The sequence below is a fragment of the Ambystoma mexicanum genome, chromosome 5q (genome assembly GCF_040938575.1).
Source record: "Ambystoma mexicanum isolate Mex_15411 chromosome 5q, UKY_AmexF1_1, whole genome shotgun sequence".
Lineage (NCBI taxonomy): Eukaryota > Metazoa > Chordata > Amphibia > Caudata > Ambystomatidae > Ambystoma > Ambystoma mexicanum.
In genome coordinates, this window is record NC_090933.1 from 901,738,619 (window position 1) to 901,757,612 (window position 18,994).

At 47.1% G+C, this 18,994-nt stretch overlaps 1 protein-coding gene across 1 annotated transcript in view; it reads left to right on the forward strand.

Annotated features, from left to right (window-relative positions):
• CPQ (carboxypeptidase Q) overlaps nucleotides 1-12,179 on the forward strand; it is a 1,957,200-nt gene extending 1,945,021 nt beyond the window's left edge. The window contains exon 9 of the mRNA XM_069621402.1: nucleotides 11,639-12,179. Coding sequence (XP_069477503.1) covers nucleotides 11,639-11,799 — 161 coding nt within the window. The 3' untranslated portion in view covers nucleotides 11,800-12,179. The remainder of the gene's footprint in view (nucleotides 1-11,638) is intronic.
• The last annotated feature ends 6,815 nt before the right edge of the window (nucleotides 12,180-18,994 follow it).

The window sequence follows — 18,994 nt, forward strand, 5'->3', positions numbered from 1 at the left end:
AGGACCATAGGTATCACGAAATGCGAGGTCACGGAACTGGTTTTCACGCTCGGCAAGAGGACCTCTATTCTTGTCGGGCGAGGTCGTTTCCCTGCTCAGAGTTTGTAACTTTGGTAACTGCAGCTCCTACTGCCTTCTTGACAGGTTTCACCGGACAGTCTCGAAGAAAGTGCCCTGAGTTTCCGCCATAGAGGCATAATTGCAACTGTTTTCTCCTTTCCCGCTCCTTTTGTGTTAGAGGACCTTTCAGACCCCCTATTTGCATGGGTTCCCCGGAGTCTACTCCTTTGGAAGGAGTTGGCGGTTTGGAAAATACTCGAGCATCAAACTTGGAACGATCGGCCTTCCTGTTCTGCAGTCTGTGATCTATTTGAACGACTAAGTCTATATAGTCCGAACAATCTTGTGGGGGATTCACTACTTGGGCTAACACATCTTTGAGCTCTCCACGTAGACCTCTATAAAACAGCGTAATCCTTTTGTCCTCAGGCCATTGAGTTTCCACTATCAGTCTGTTGAAAGACGCAATATAAGCCAAAAGGTCTTGATTACCTTGTCGCAACGAAAGAAGCTCATTGTCCAAGGCCTGCCCCTGTGAATGTCTTGCGAACAGTTTTTCCATACTGAGCTGAAAAGCTTGAAAATCATGGAGGACCGGATCATCTTGATTTACTAAAGGGATCGACCTGTCTGCCGCATTGCCACTAAGGTACGAAAGCACGAAAGCTACTTTAGCTTGATCAGTTGGAAAGGCTGCTGGCCGGCATAAGAAATGCAACCGGCACTGATTGATAAATACTGCAAACCTCTTTGGGTCACCAGAAAATCGTTCGGGCGGAGCCAGAGGTACATTCCCAGGTAGGTTGATCTGCACTGGATTCATAGAGGATGTAGAAGGAAGATTTCCCCCAGATGCGGGTAACGGGGTCTGTCCGGCTTGTGACTGTAGCAATTGTCTAGCGAGATCATCTGTTCGCTCCTTGGAAATAATCAGTTCCCTTCTTAGAGCGTTAGTTTCCTGACGGGCTGCATGCACTTCTGCCCTTAGTTCCCCAAGTAACTGGGCTAGCTGGTCGGTATCCGAGGTTTCCATAGCGCCTGGACGGGAGTTTTGTGGTAGGCTTTGCGTTCTGTAATGCTCACCTGATTCCCGTAGAGGCGCCGGACTTGACTGGGCGTATACCGTATCTTCAAAGGTGATGTGTAACACACGGCTGGCTCTTTGGGCTGGACCTCTGTGCACTGTATGTCTGACTCGAAGGTAAGATGACTGCAGATAGAAAATATGGGATTAAGGAACTGGGTTATTGAATGTCTCTCTCTTCTTCCCTTTCTCTTCTCCTGTAGAACCCCAAAGGTTAACGCTCTCACCTTAGGTAAGTGAACGCCGTGCTCTCCATCTGCCTCGGGGCAGGGTGCTGTAACCAGTTTCTTCACTGGATAAGGGGAGCAGGCCTCTTGACTTCAGAGGACTGCTGTCCGTCGTTTACTACACGAACGGTAAGTTTCGAGTAATTCTAATGTCTTTAAAGTCTTTAGTAATGATGTTTCTTGTTTTGCAGGGTTCCGGCGATGTCGGATGACGGGCTGAAGTGAGTTGAAGATGGAGCCCGTGTGATGAATAGAAGCGCCTGGAAGCACGTAAGTAAGCGCTTGTTGCCTGCTTCACGATGCGCTCTAACTGTCTTTTTATTTTGCAGGTACAAGTTCGGAGCGGCTGCAGGGTGCCGGAATACCCACTGGGTTAGATGTGGAAAGGAGTAATGGCACGTGAGTATTAAAGTTCCCCAATGTCTTTAAACGCACCTTGTTTTGTCTTTCAGATGCGGGATGCAGCGCCGAAGGCCTCCGGAGCGTGCGAAGCGTTGGTAAGCTTTTGTCTTTCAGATGCCGGAATGCAGTGTGAAGACCTCCGGAGCGCACGAAGAGTAGGTAAGCCTTTGTCTTTCAGATGCCGGAATGCAGCGCGAGGCGTTGGTGACAGCCGATGGACCAGGTAAGTGAAGAGCTATCACTGAAGACCGTAATGCTAACCTGTTCTTTCTTGTCTTTATAGGTGTTGCTGAAGACTGGATTCAGGATGGTAATCCTTTTTCCTTAGGCCCAGGATCAGATGCAGAAGACACGATGAGCGTTCTGCTGCAGAGGATGCAGAATAACGCAAAGCAAGATTCATCCATCGGGTGTGGTTTAAATAGCCTCCTGTAGTGCTTAGGTGTCTCCTTCCACAGCCACGCCTAGGTAAGAAAAGAGTTCCTGCTTTCCAGAAGAGTTCCAGTGTTCTGAATCTAGGGAGTGGCTCCTGCCCCACCCAACAGGAAAAGTAGTTCCAAACAGAAGAGGATCAGAGGCTCAACTGGCAGGCAAGTAAGCAGCATGGTCTGCTGCAGGTAAGTCCACCCAAGCATTATGAGCCCGGCGCTTCCAGCGCTGGGACTGGGCATATTTATGAGCCTGGTGCCACTGGCGCCAGGACTGGGTCCAAAAGGTCCCAATTGGGACTGGTTGGCACTCGGAACCTGGGTTATGGATCTGCTTCCAAGGGAGTTGGGAAAACCCTGACCTTTTGGAAGCAGAGATCATGACACATTCTCCCCAATCCTCTTCGAGTTAGCGATAGAACCAATAGCGGACCACATTAGAGCACGCCACTCCCGTAGGGGTATACGCTTAAAAGACACTCCCGAGATCATATCTCTTTATGCTGATGATGGATTACTATATGTAAGGGACCCCAGCACTCGCCTTCACCCCATACTATGTGACAGGCACCTTCTCGGGATCCACCATTAATTATTCCAAATCCGAGGTCTTCCCTCTTACCAAATCCACCTCATAACCGACGACTGAATACCCACTTCGTTGGCCCCCCTGTGGGATCAGGTACCTGGGGGTCCAGGTGTCCCTATCTAAAACCACCCTGCTGGCAGACAACGACCTCGCCGCAGCAAAGCAAGTTGATACGGAAATTGCGGGGTGGCGCACTCTTCCGCTATCACTTGCGGTAAGCTCTCCCTTATTAAGATGGTCTTGCTCCCTAAGTTGCTCTATGTCTTCAGTAATATACCTATTTGGCCCGGGGGGGGGAATACTTCACGAGAATACACAAAACCTGCACGCAGTTCCTGTGGCACTCGGGTGCTGTGCGAAAGAAATGGTTAGATATGACCCTTCCATATGAGTGGGGGGATTCACTGCTCCTGATCTAACACTATACTGGATGGCGGCACAGGCCCAGTATGCCACTCACTGGTACCCTGCCTCCCTAACTCGCCCACATGTCAAATTAGAAGTCCTGGCTGCTTCTGGAGTTAGCATAATGACTCTCATACTACACCAGCGTTATGTACCCGACTCCCCCCTTGATCCAATTGGCACCACCCTGTGGGCCTGGAGACGACTTTTAAATGAGACAGCGGAATCCCGGCCCCATTATGTCTTCCCATATGGAGGTTCCCTGAGCTGGAACCGACGCACGACACTGCACTAGCCCGGCACTGGGAGACTCTGGGCTACCAGGCGCTAACTGACTTCTACCCCGACGGCAGCTTTATAGACCCACAGACATGAAGGCCGTGCCACTCTGGAACAGCACTGGAGATGCTGCACTATTATAGGCTCCGGGCTGCATTCCGAGCCTGCTGGCCTGCTTTCCCAGATGAGCCCCCCGACACTCCAGAGATCGAATACATTGCTAACTCATGTGGCGCACGCAGGGTTGTCTCCTCGTTATATAAAATGTTACTGGTGGGCGCCCCAACCCAGCCTTCAGGAGAACGCAGCGGATGGGCGAATGAATTGTGCCTTGAGTTCTCTGACCAGTTATGGGAAAAGATGTGCTCGCATACTAACAAAGTGTCCCTCGATTTCCGCTTCAGGGCCCTACAATATAAATTACTGAATAGGCTGTATTACACCCCTCTTAAGGTCTCAAAGTTTGCTCACACCACCATTCAAACTTGTCCTTGCTGCAGTGTCGAAAATGCGGACCATCTACACATGTTCTGGGCATGTCACAAATTGGGAGACTTCTGGGAGAGAATCCTAGGGACTCTAGCTGATATCATTGGCACTGTGGTTGATCCCGACCGACTCGGAGTCCTGTTTAGGATATGGAAAACTGACGACACCAGAAGCATGGCTAAGTTCCTAAATATCAGCTGTATTGTGGCCAAGAAACCTATACTTCAAAGCTGGAGGAGCCCCTCTCCCCCGACCTTTCAGAAGTGGCTAAACGCACTTACATGGTCCCGAAACTGCGAAGAAGAGTACCTTACTATGCTCCCCACTCATTCTCACCCCAAGAACATATGGTCTGCATTTAACAGCTACCTTAATCGCCTAGAGGAGACCTCATCTGAGAGTGGCTCCTCCAAGGTTCCACAGTGATATCCTTCAGTATCATGGGGCACACTTTTGGTATTATTCCCCCACCTGCTGGTATGTTGTTCTTGTAATTGCTGTATGAAGTGCATTGTATATATTGATTGTAATGCCCGCCAGGAGATGTGTGTTTGTTGTAAACCTCTGCCAACAAAAATAAAAACTAACTAGTTGTGTCTCCTGCCTACAGGCCTTTCAGAGACATATGCCTGATGTTTGGATGATTGTGCCACCAAGGATCTTGCAAAAGTTCCAGCCTGGCATACAGCTTTCTCCTCGCCCCTACCCTGGCTTATTTCAGTGTGCCAGTGGCGTATCACAAAAGGTGAGGGCCCCCCTAGGAGCCATGCTGAGGGCCCCCCTTTCAAGCTCGGCAACAAAGCACGGGCCGCACCACACTCGGGGCTTGCCTGAACAACCACGCATGTACAATGTGCATGAGGATCATGCTGCTGGCAGGAAATGCTGTGCACTGCACTTGGCACAGTATGTGTTTTAATCAAACCTTAAATCTTTCACCTAGCGTAGAAACAAATGGGCTACGCCTGGCTACTGAGTCCTGATACCCAAATGTACACAGCACACTGTGTGTGGCCAGTAATATTATGCACAGTTATGATACCATAAGAAAACATGTTCATGCTGGCACTGCCAGTATCCCCATTTATGAACATTCTCTTTTTGGCTTTGCCCTTAATGCCAGTAAAACTCTCCTATCCACAAGAAGAAAACATGTTACTGCTACTGCACATATTACTTGCCCAACCCCCCACACCACCATGTAAGAATACTCATGTTGACTTTGCTCTCAACGCAGTAAAACATGCAATGCTACAGTAAGGAACCATTTCCTTGTTTGGCTGCACGTGTGCCTCCACCCAAGATGTAAGAAGACTCATCGTGTTGACTTTACTTGTAACACCAGTTAAACATGTAATGCAACAGTACGAAAACATATACTTGTTGACTGCACAAGTGCCCCAAACCTCCACATGTAAGAACGCATATTATGTTGCCCTTGACCCGATTGTGAGTAATAAATGCCATCCCAAAGAAAGAAAATGTCCATTTTGCCTGCCCTATAAACTCCCCCACCCATTAAATAACATGAATCAAGTTGGCTTTGCCCAATAATACCAGTACAGTAAAATATGTAAGAAAACATCCACAATACAGTGCCCCCTGCCTGAGCCCCAGCCTTGCATGCACACATTCATACCCTTTCACCCACCAGCCACTCACCCATTGGCGGCTGGTGATTAAATTAACTGGAGGGATGTAAACATTTCCCAAAAATATGACAGAGCATGCGAGCGTAGCAAGGGAGTCCGAACCAACCAAAAGTGGTTCCGGGTGGGGAAGAGTCCCTCCGTCCCAGAGAAATATATTTGAAAACTAGGTTAAAATGGTGCATTATATGCACACTTTCTGTGAGAGCCAGACGCAATTGGTTTTAACCCAAAAATCCATCAGATGCAATTCACCAACAGTGCACAGCAGCATTTCCATAATGCCTTTGCCCACAATATATGCTAGTATTAAAACATGTACATACTGGCTGTGCCCAATCATGTCCACTTTGGCAGCATCTATGTATATGACAGTATTCCCACATAAGAAAAGAACATACTCATGTTTGCTTTGCACATAATGCAGAAGTGATACTATAAGAAAATATGTCCAGGCTGGCTCCGTCATACAAAAGGTGTGTTCCAGTATTCAATATTATCTCAAGACATAGTTAATGTAACACATAATGTTCAAATAATGCAAAGGTCTCACAGTGTACATCACGTTAGAACAATACAATTCACATTAGATTTTCATGTGCTTTATAATACAAGATTTGTATGTGTGGTTTATCCAGAAATCTTGTTGGGAGTTAGTTATAAATGCTTAGGTTGTACTGAGATCACTCAGTATCGCATTGCCTATCCTTTCACTACGCATTTCGGGTCTTCCTCGCCCTTCTTCAGGTAGAGATATCGGGATTTTATACTCTTTTCTAGAAATAAACAAATTATTCCATTTAGTGATATTTACCGGTAACTTCTATTGAGTTATTCTATTTAGAATTAGTAACAATTTGATCCGTTTTTTACTCAAGGACACTAACCTTTGAATTAGTTGAGAGCCAATTATGTAGGCTCATCTCCTTATTCGGACAAATACAGGTGCCAATTCTGTTGGTGAAAGAATATTACATTACTGCATTGCTGTTGTTGGCTAGTTGGGTCTCCAGTGGGAGAAAGTGCTAGTGAAGCGCTGTGTCCCACCGTGAGACCCACACATTCTAATGTTTAAGACGTGCGTTGTTTGTAGGGTAGAAATACAATCATCTAACAGGTTTCCTGCTGAACACTGTATGGGCTATTTCTTATATTCGGCAAATTTATTTGTGTCTTGAATTGTATCTTGAATAGCTGTAATTAATGATATACATTAGTTATTTGTATTTGTATTTATTAGGTTTATATAGCGCTTTACACCAAAGCGCTTTACATGAAACAACGAGAATACATTAGATTAAAATGGAAGCATTATTGTACAACATGAGACAAACCATCAAAAGCAATATATAGAACAGTTTTCAGAAGAATGTAAAGAGAAACTGAACTGGGGAAGAGTAAGAGGGAATCAAGGTTAAGAGGAAGGGGAATGCAGAAGATGAGCTTTCAAGGAAGATCGTAAGGACGTTTAAGAGGAAATGGAGCAGATAGAGCGAGGTAGAGTGTTCCAGTGTAGAGGGACAAGGTGCTGAAAGGAATGGAAACGAGAACGGGCACAAGGGGAAGGAGGAACAGTAAGTAGGAAGAGATCAGCAGATCTGAGGGGGTGAGTGGGAGCATAGAACTAGAGGAGAGAGGAAAGGTAGGGGGAGCAAGATCATGGAGAGATTTAAAGACGAGACAGAGGAAGTTAAATTTAAGTTGAGAGTGAAAGGGAAGCCAGCCAAGATAAGAAAGCGAAGAGGAAATGGAATCGTGAGGAGAGAGAAGGCAAAGGGTACGGATAGCGGAGTGATAGAGGGATTTGAGGGGAGCCAGGTGAGAGGCAGGGAGGCCAAAGAGGAGAGTGGAGCAATAGAAAATACGAGAGAAAATTAGGGAAGAGATTAAGAGTTTAGTGGCATGGAAGGTAAGGGAGGAGCGGATTTTACGAACATTGAAGAGATCGAAGCAACAAGCATGGGAGGTAAGGGAAATGTGGGGGGTAAAGGAGGGGGAGGAGTCGAAGTGAAGGCCAAGATTGCGAGCGTAGGAAGAGATGGGAAGATTAGAAGGGGGAAAGAGAATAAATGGAGGGTTATGTGCTTGTGGTGTTAATTCTCAACTGTATAAACGCATTCTTATATAAATGAGATTAGAATCTATCTGGAAGGCCCGAAACGCGTAGTGAAAGGATAGGCGATGCGATACTGAGTGATCGCAGTACAACCTTAGCATCTATAACTAACTCCTATCAAGATGTCTGGATAAACCACACATGGAAAGCTAATGTGAATTGTATTGTTCTAACGTGATGTACACTGTGAGACCTTTGTATTGATTGAACATTATTTGTTACATTAACTATGTCTTGAGATTATATTGAATATTGGAACATACCTTTTGTATGACGGAACACACATGTATTGTTGAAAATTCATAGAAAATTGTTGTTTGATGAAAAACTATACTGCATTGTCAAAAGTGGGACCTTGTTTGTCCCCCGTTGTTCTTCGAGGGACCCTCCACTTTTTACTGTTTTCAGATCTGGTAGCACAGATCTAACAAGGAGCACCCGAAAGTCATTTACAGTATCTATTAAATTAAGACCAATTGCGACTATTCTAAGAAAACTGAGTGCACCTCCAAAACCTGACGCTTTTAGGGTCATGCAGCTGTCGGGTGAGAGCTAGGGTCTGCATGCATTGATAAGCTTTGCTGTATGTGCTGCAGATGAGGTAATAGCGTTGACTTGTCTACTGAGTGATAGAGATGAGTCGAGGTACACTCTCAAGATTTTCAACTCCTTCGAGACGGTGATGGTATTACCGTCTATAGTTAAGAATTTGTATTTTAGGTCAAGTTTTTTGAGACAAGTCTGGGTGCCTACCAGTTACAGCTCGGTTTTGTAGTCGTTTAGACACAATTCATGTTGAGCCATCCAAGTTTGGATGATCTGATAGATGTGGTTGAGTGATGTGAAGTCTTTTTCGTAGTTGCTTGTGAGGTGCAGGAGGATCTGCATGTCGTCCGCATAGTTATGCCTCATGAACATATGTCTCATGTTATAAACATATGTCTCATGTTTTGTACATACTTTACTGTCATGCTGACTATTCTGACTGATGAAATGAGCCAACATGTTACAAGCAAACTGAACTGTTTGTTGTGAGGCACCTGAAGGTATCCTCACACCTACTCCCCTTGGATCCTATACTCAGGTGGCCTGGGAAAGGCCATCGATATTTTTTAGATCCTTGCCCGGGTGGTGGAGAAGCAAGGGAGGATCACATGGGCGGAGGGTCCTTGGGGATTGGGAAGAGGGTATCGGACCAGACATGCTATCCTCCTTTCCCTTGTGAGAACCAACCTAACCCTCCACCGGTCTTTATTGGCAATTGCAAAACAATCTTCCCTCATTTCTCCTTATTCAACCCACTATACTACTGGGACAGGGAAGAGGCCTGCAGAGTGTTGTAAAGATCATGCATGTCCCAAGTGCTCCACTAACTGCGACCAGGCAATTACAATTTGGAACTCATACAAGGAACCTGTCAAGTGGTTGCAGATGTATAATAAGGGAGGAGCCCAACAGCATTCAGACCAGCAGGGAATCCTGTATGCGAGGAGGCAGCCAAGGTGGGTCCTGCAGGAGAGCCAGGGTGCCAGCAGACGACCTCAAGGAACTGTGGAGCCCATGGCCAAGCGGGCCATGAGAAGGCCACAGGTGACCGATAGCGTTCGTGGGAAGAAAGCAGAACTGCTGGCGGGAGACAAAGAGAAACTGAAGTGCGAGCGAGGCTGAAGGAAAATGTGCAGGCATAGCTCAAAGGGCACTGCTGCCCGGAGGAGACATTAGGGACCGGTGAGTGAAGAGTGAGAATCACTCATACCGGGGCTCTCCTCTGGGCTGTGGGGAAACCAAAATGAATGCAGAATGAATGAAAAAGCATGCGCACGATTAATCAAACCCAAAGCCATGGGTTGAGAGAAAATTAAGGACAATATGATCTGCAAGCAGCAGAGTAAAAGATCACAGATATTGAATACCAAACTAAATCAACGTTTTTCGCAAAGTTATGACCTGATGACCAGTCTATGTGAAACCCAGATACTGCCAATTTGAAAGCAAACAATTTGTCATTTAAAACACAAAAGAAAGCAAACATGGAAGATTGCGAGAGAGCATGAAAGGAAGGTAGTGAAGCCAACAAAACCACTGTGGATCGAACTGGCAAAGGATATGTGACACAGTGTGGCAAAGACAAGATGCTGACAAGAGGAATGCCAAGTGAGTGTGACTCTGCACACAAAGCCAAGAGGCTGACAAGGAGAATCCAAGTGAATGTGAACCTTCACAAAGGTACAGATACAGAAGAACCTGTGTGGGATAGAGAGCCTAGGGTTCCTTGTGGTCTGACAACTGCAGCTAGACCAGGAACCCTAATTGTGAAAACCAAAGAAGGGGGGTTCTGGGAGTCCTTGTACTGGCACGAACACGCCCCATTTACCTGTTCTTGGGTGGATGTCCCCCAGGAGAGTCTCAACCAAGTCTTTAGCTCACTGTCCCTTTCAGAGAGGAGAACTATCCCTGCGTATCAGTCTTTGTCCTGCCAAGGGGCAGTCCAGCACTGAAATGCTAGGCAATTCTCCTCTGAACTAGAGTACCAACAGCAACCCCAGACATGTGTTTCGGCCTAGCCGGCCTCATCAGTGAGGTGGAGCTGTGCCTCTCTAAGAACAGTGAGCAAGGGGTCCACATCTGGATTCCCCTGGTAACTTAAGGTGAAACCCAAAGTTAGTCAATATGCAAAACAAGGGGGGTTCTGTGAGTCCCTCTACCGGCACGAACATGGCCATTGACACGGCCCATTGACCTGTTCTTGGGTGGATGGCCCCCAGGAGAGTCTCACCAAGTCTTTAGCTCACTGTCCCTTTCACAGAGGAGAAATATCCCTCTATATCAGTCTTTGTCCTGCTCAGGGGCAGTCCAGCACCGAAATGCTCAGCAATTCTCCTCTGAACAAGAGTACCAACAGCAACCCCAGACATGTGGTTCGCCCTAGTCGGGCCTCCTCTGTGAGGTGGAGCTGTGCCTCTCTAAGAACAGTCCCCTTGCTCACTGTAAAGTTGATTTGGAGCTGTTTTTGAACATTGCAAGATTGAGAATAAGTATAAATTTACTGTCTTGAACTTGGAGAAGGAAACCCCAAGGTTTTGTGGAAGTGTCTTGAACTTGGGGACAGGAACCCCGAAGTTTTGTGGAACTGTCTTGAACTTGGGTAAGGGAACCATGAAGATTTACGGAACTATCCTGGACTTGGGAAAGGCAATCCCAAGACTTTTGTGGAACTTTCTTGAACTTGGGGAAGGGGAGCTGAAAAGTAAGCTAGGATCTGGAAGAAGCTCAGCACTTTATTTCAAACACTATTTCTTGTATTGCTGACATCCCTACACATTCTTTAGCTTTAGTTGTGAGGGCAAGTATAGGTTTTAAGTTGAACTTTCTCACTCAGAGACTTTCCTTTGTTTCTTTAGGTAGGGAAATCCCACCTTACTATAGGGCAAGTTGGGCCTCCATCTATCCTGACATTTGAGTTAATAAAACAATTCTGTTTGAACTTTGAATCTGTTGTCTGTCTTGCTTCATGATGCCTTCACACTGCGTATATATATATATATATACACACGCACACACATATATATTAAATATCAATTGCCGGTCACCCCTACATACCTCAGATGTCAGCTTTTAGATGGTACTTTTTCAGAGAACATTTTAGAATTTGTTGAAGAGTTCGGGGTTGACATGAGACTGGCACAGCCAGCTGAGAAAGTCAATAATCAAAGCTCCTGATAGCCAAAAATAATGTTACAGTAAATGTGCCACTCCACTCGAGCTTTTTTTTCAGATGTTTGAATGTCAGACTTGTAGTCCACTCTTGCAGTGAAAAGTAGGAAAAGAGCTGCGTGTCAACCATTCTAAAGTTCAGAAGTCCTAGTCGCATACCTCTCACCCAAGCCTCCTCTCTTTCTTTTCTTGGCAGGTGCCAGCCTGCTGGATGACTTCAGTAAATACTTCTGGTTCCATCACTCCCAGGGAGACACCATGGCAGTCCAAGATCCCAGGACAATGAATCTCTGCGCTGCGGTTTGGACTGTCGTCTCCTACTTAATTGCTGACATGGAGGAGATGTTGCCACGGTGATGAGCAGCAAGAAAGCAGGCTTTCATTCTTCACTGCGGACCAAGAGGACCCGCGGGCATCTGGACTGCAGCTGTCCTGCTCCTGGAAAAATATTGATCTCTTTTTAACCCAATGAGTTGATTTTTGCTCCTGCTTTAAACCTTTACATTAAGAATGATGTGATCAGCACTGGTTTTATTTAGGAACGCAGAGCTGTGTTCCATATTTGCTTTCTAGTTTTCTTTTTATGTAACAAATGTTCATATTCATAGACGTATTATCTGCATCCCCTTTGCTTTGCGAAACATGCTAAAGTAAAGTCATTTAGTGTGATTGTGATTAAGGAGAATGAAATAAGCACATGCAATCAAGCTCAATAAATGTATCTTGTCTGGACACTCCAGGGACTTTGTGGTAGTATGTAAAGATGCTCTGTCAAGTCTAGACATTAGATTGATTTTATTTGTTTATTTATAAAGCACACCAAACCCAGAGGTATCTAGGCGCTTACACTTAAGAGATTGGTTACATTGATTATGGTTACAGGCACGAGCGAACAAGAAATAGTTACAACACAGAGTGAAGTAGAGTTAAAGGTGGTTACAGGAGTCACAAGCAAGAGCAAACCGAGGGTAATTACATCTTGATGGCAGATGAACATATGTTCACGTTTGCGGATGTGTGTACGGCGGGGTGTGGTTGTAGGGCACATTAATGGTATTATTCTGCTTCTTGCAGCATGATTTGCATGGTTATTTTATTGCACTTTGCACATGCACATGTGTATGTTCCATTCGCAGGGGGAAGACTGCACCCTTCTGCCCTGTATAAATCAGGTGAACGCATTTACACTATTCATTTGCTCCTGGACTCAGTATTAATTCCTCTGCCTTTGTGAGTAATGTTATGTTGATTCATAAAGGTGTTTTGGGCCTGTGCTCCATTTAAACAGTTTCATTTTTATTCTTTGTTTTATTGGTTAAATAACAATAACCTTTAACAACACATCAAAAATAGTTTTAAAGCAACAGGGAAGAAAAAGAATGAACACACGTAATGTTATTGTTAAAGGTATTTGTACTGCGCACCATCACCACCGAAGTGGTCCCGAGGCGCTCTGGCAGATCTGAAAAGGAGATTGTGAAAAAAAGGGGGGTGGTGTGGGGTTAGTAGGGTGTAGTTGGGAATAAGAAAGAGAAAATGTGATGTCGTGTTTGCAGCTTCAGTTCGGTTTGCACCGTTCGCTGAGATTAATCATGGTTTACAGGTCTGTGCAAACTCCCATGTGCTGTTGTGCTGTTATGTGTTTTTAGTCCATTGTTGCAATGTGGTGAAGTGCGCGTGGGTTGCTGTTCAGAGAGGTGGTTGTCTGGTTTTCTGTATAACAGGAGTTTGAGGAAATTTGAGAGTTTTGTTAGAAGATTTTTTATAAGCAATGTATCCTCAAACTGTTAAACTCTATCTCACAAATAGACACAGAGAGGGTCATTACGAGAATCGCGGTAAAAATCAGTTTTTACTGGCATGGAGGCAATACCGGATCCGGCTAGAACTGATGCCACTAACAGCGGGCGATTACAAGTATGCATGCACGTGCGTAGCGGCATGCCGGTATTGACAGTACCGGCTTGCCACAAAAGTCCCAAAAACATCCCTTAGCGGCATCATGGAAAGCGCTGACATGCCTTCTGCCTCCGTCCACCCCTAAATAAGGGGATCGGGAATACCGGAACCGGAAGTTACGTCATCGTGCCGGAACAGGAAATGGAGCGGCGGCCATCTTGAAAAACACAATCCATTGCCATCCTCGATATACAGGACCTGGAGCCTCAAACCAACACTCGGATCAGCTGATACACCACCAGCACTATGCCAAAGGCCATAAAGAAAGGGGCATCCCGGCAGCGGAAGGAGCGGTTCTCCGAGGATGAAATTAACATGCTCGCTGACACTCTGGCTGAGAATGCAGAGGTGGTCTTTGCCTCTGACCTGAAGAGAGCAGAACAGCTCAAAAAGAAACAGATATGGGAGCTAGTGGCCAAGAAAATCAGTGCAGTTGGCACCACCCCCGCACTGTAAAGGACATCAAAAAACGCTGGGACGACCTGCGCCTCTGAGTGCGCAATATCTTGTCTGCCAACCGGAGCCAGGGCCTGGCTACTGGCAGTGGCTCAAACTCACCGATCAAACTCAGCTGCTAGGAAGAAACCTGCTTCAGCACCATCGGTATGGAGTCCATAGAAGGAGTGAGAGAAATGGAACGTGGAGCCTCGTCATCGGCAGATGGAGGTGAGTGTCCAAAGAAAACACTGTAATGCAAAGTATGATGATAGTCCACCAATGTGACCGTGCCATGAGGCAATGCATGGGCCATTACACACATGGACACATCCCTGCCTAGATGTCGTACCCAGCGCTGACACATCCGCATTCATGCAGCATGCCAATACCATACCTGAGACACACACCACAAACAGGGAAACGGTATGTGTCACACTGCACACAGTCCACAACACAAAGGCATGTCACACAGCAGACACCACCTCACACATGTGTGAACCTAACGTATGCCTGAACAACCCCACCATATGGCAGACAAGCTGTATGCCACAACAGTAGGACAGCAAGTCATCAAATGTGTACAAATGCACTAATACCATTGTATGCATGATGCATGTACAACCATCACTGATGCCGTCCCTCTTTTGGTCCCCCACAGGCTGTGATACCGACAGCGATACAGAGGACTCTGCAGCACAGGCCACCACTCCTACGAAGAGGGCCAGGTCCAGGGAAGACACTAACAGGCCTTTCACGTCCAAGGGCACAGGCAAGGCACATCAGCAACTGAGGACAAAGACATCACTGGATGGCAGGGAACAAGGACGTCATAGGTCAGCCCCTACTCCAACAGTTCCAACACCTGTGGAATCCGCAGCTGTGGAGCCGGTGGCAGATGGGACCCTGTCTGCAGCTACCAGTTCGGTTGGGGAGGCAGCTGCCACTGCACCACAGAGTAGCGATGAAGTACTTTCCCAAGGCAAGGTCTGTGTCCCTGAGGAGGACAACCGCTCCATGGAATTTTCTGGCACACCCAGCCCCACCCAAGCACACCAGTACACACCCATTAGCTCACCCAAATGCACCTCGCATGTCCAGTCTGGAGGAGAGGCAGAGGGCTGGAGCCCCACACAGGGCCCACCAGAATTGGGCCCCCTGCCACACGTGCCATCCACCTCCACAGGGGTCCGGGATGGGGAGTTCAGGATGTCACAGATGGAGGCGTGCCAGCAGGAGCTGACCGGCCTAGTGAAACAATGTCTCTCATGGTGATGTGACGAGGAGGGAGGCCCGAGACAACACTGCGGCCATGAAAGAGACCATAGAGTCGAGCACCTTAAAGATCTTTGCGGATGCAATGGAGGCTCTGCGTTCTGCCCCGACAGTAGAGTATGCGCCCATGGGGTCTTCGTCAAGCTCCACACAGATGAGCCCCCTGCACAGGTCTGTGCGCACCATGTGGCGCCCCAACATGCCACCCCCGGAGTCAGACACAGAAACATGTGCAGACCTATGCAGATTCGAGTGGCATAACATTGCACGCCATGTGTGGGGTAGTTGGGGGAAGGGGAAGGGGGTGTGTGGGGGAGTTGTGGGGGAGGTGGAGGGGGGGGCAGGGGGTGTGTGGTGGAGTTGTGGGGGGAGCGGGAGGGTCTGAGCACTTTTTACTTTTTCCTGTTAAATACACCCGTTGTGTACCAAAAAAACACTTGACTGGACATTCCTTATTGTGTATGTGTGATTTATTGCTTTACAGTGCATAGTGTCCATGTACCCCCACACCCAGTGACCTGAGTCCCACATTCATGGCACCCTTTGCATCCCTGTGCATCGCCACCGGGATGATGTACAACCCCATCTTCTTCATCTTCTTCATCCTCACCTGGTGGTTGCTGTTCAATGTCAGGGGGCAGTGGCACGTTCCGTCGGATGCACATGTTGTGCAGCATGACGCATGCCATGATGATCTTGGCCACCTTCTCATGCCTTTACAGAAGTGCCCCACCCGACCGGCTAAGACAGCCAAAACGTGCCTTCAACAGGCCAAATATCTGCTCGATCACCACACGGGTACGGGAATGGGCACAGTTGTAGTCCTCTTCGTGCCTGTTCTGCGGGTTCCAGACTGGGGTGAGGAGCCACGTCTTCACCTGTACTTATCACACATGCCTGCAGATATTTGTTGTTCACATGCACATGTCCCTGGATGTATGCACACATTTCACCTTGCCACAATGTGTGCTGTGCCATGGTCTAATGGTGTGGGTTGCATCTTCCAGATGATACAGGGTGTCCACTCCCTTGCTGGTGTTCATGCACTGTGGGTGCATGGTACTGTGTTTGGTATCATAATGTGATGTGTAGTGATTAGTATGATTTAATTACTGGCAGCGTTGGCACAAGTCTCATCATGATTTATCATTCAGCACGTATTATTCCCATGGTGACATGGAGCACTACTGTGGTGGTGGCCCTGTGACAAGCAGTGTATTCCCTTGGTGGGATTGATTTATGTACTCTCATGGATGTTTGTCCTGTGTTGTGATTTGCTGCGTACATTTAACATTGTGCATACTCACAGCATGTTGCTGGATTGTGTTACAGCGGGTGAGGTCTGATGATGTGTGGTGGATGTGTTGTGGGATATGGGCTGGTTGAAAGTTAGGCATGTTGTAATTGGTGTGCAGATTTTGTCATTACTATGGGGATTGGTTCTCATGTTCAGTTTGGGATGCTTTGGGGCACAGTGTTTTCTATGTAGACACTGTGCTGTCACCACAACAATTACGCCAGGGTGGTGTGTGCATCTCTCCCCCATTACACTGCCATGTGCCTGTCATGCGACTTACCAAGCAGCCAGGGACGTCGTCCTGCATGTCGCTCAATGTAGCGTGGAGTGCCGCAGGACCATTGAGTCATAACTTGATCCGGGAAATCAGGCACAACAATGTGTGATGATCTTGCTGGAGTCACATACCTTATGTACATTGATGGAGTGATATAGCTTACGATTGCGGTACACCACCTCCGTGGCATGCAGGACCACCAATTCAACATGGGTGCAGTCAAGTGCACCAATACAATTTGGCATGCCTGCCAGTGCATGGAAGCCAACTTTCGTGTCAAAGATCTCCTGGCCAGTCCGTGGTAGGGATATGTAGTTGCTTGAGTGCTTCAGGAGGGCATCCAGCACTTGGTTTAGCATGCAAGAAAATAAGGGTTGTGTTATGTCATGCATGTGCCCCACTGTGTGCTGATAGGTGCCTGTGGCCAGGAAGTGGAGCACAGACACTACCTTCAGTAGAGGGAGGATCGCGGTGCATATTTCAATCAGGCTGACAATGTCGTTGTGTATCATGTCCACAATGGTGGTGATGGTGTCCTGGTCCAGACGGTACAGGGTGTGGATCTGCTCAGGGGTTAGGTTGAATGGACTGGCTCTGATGCGAGGGGTTGGGGGCTGCCTGCGTGGTACCACTGGCTGCATTGGTGGGGCTTGCTGGGCCTGACCCTCCTTCTCCTCCTGCGTCTTCTCTGTGGTGCCTGGTGTTGTTGTTGCTGGTGTAGCAATGCAAGCATGTTCTCCAGCCCCACTATTTCTACTGCAAGTGGAATCACTTTGGTGTGGAAAGGGGTGTGGTGTGTGGGTGTGCTCCTTTTGTGCTGGCCAGACTCCATTGCCTCCACCTGTGCTGATTGTGTGCACCTGTGGCAGTTGTGAACACTGCACATTGCTTTTAGCGGGTGGTTTGCGATGCCAGTGATGCCAGCATCCCAGTATCCCTTATTACTGCCTCCATGATGCCGGTATTTGCTTGTCCTCATGACTTGTGATGTCCTCCTGTTAGCGCCATCTCGGTATTGCCGGACTGAAGGGCCACGTACCCGCGCGCATGCCGGTACGGGGATGCACTGTATCAGCGGTTGCGCTGATACCGGGTTGTTGACTTGTAATAGCCTGGAGCGGTATGTGGTGCCGGTGTTCCCTTACCGGTATAGTTTTTCCATTACCGTGATTCTCGTAATGACCCCCAGAGATTCAAAACATTTACAAAGTTCACTATCGCTATCACAATGTCAGTAGTTTGGCCGGCATACATAATTCTCACAGAGTTTCTGTGTCTATATCCTGAAAACGCTCCATTTGTTTCCTAATGGCCTGCACCCGTTTCCCCAACAGAGAATCGTCAGATGTTTCAGTGTGTACCTCTAGGTCACTTGACAAAATGTTGTCCCCCTCTAGGTCGCAACTTGACAAAAGCTAAACTGTTTAATGGTTCGTATGGCATATTTGATTTTAAACTAACTGTGAGATAATTACTGGGGAAGCAATAGTCGGAAAGAAAAACAAGGCTAAATGTTCTTTACCAGAGTCAGTCACCACCCTGGTCAGCAATAACTCCCATGTGCACACAGGAAAAACATGTTTTCTTGAGGTACTGTTAGCCTTGCCTCTCGTTTTGGTTGATTGCCCAAGATTCAACCTCCCAAGTCGTTTCTGGGAATGCATGAAACAAACAAGCATGGTATAACATAGTTAATTAATAAAGGCATCTAATACAAATAGGTTTCTTTTTTCCAGATAGCTAAGCTAATGCCCTATGCCCCTTTCTGTTGTTCCCATGTGAGTAGAGCTGAAGTTTAGTCTGCATTAAACTCACTGAAGAACCAGCAACAAGTTGGGATATTGTTATTTGCCACACAATATGCCTAGTTCTTTATATGTTATGTTATGTTAAATTGACGTATACCGCTCATCGTTACCATTAAAGGATAGTTCCGGGACTTTTTTTTTATTGTCCCTACGGTTCGGCCATGTGTTTTTAAGCATAACTCGGTAGATCGTAGAAAACTTTCCTATGGACCTTACCCGACTTTTCGTCCATTAACGCACTCGAAATCAGCCGCCATTTTCTGATAATCCTATCATTTCCCCCCATCGCCCTGGCTCACCTGCTTTTGCGGCACTAAATCAAATCCCCCGCCCCTGAGCCTGACATCAGCAGACGCGTACCGCCCATTTCCCAACGCCAAAGCACGTTTCGTGTCAACAATCGCTGCGCCTCAGCTAATGAAGTGTCACCATGGAAATGGCAGGACGCCTCTTTCCTCAATAAGTATAAACAGACCGTTTCACAACACACAGCAGCAGATT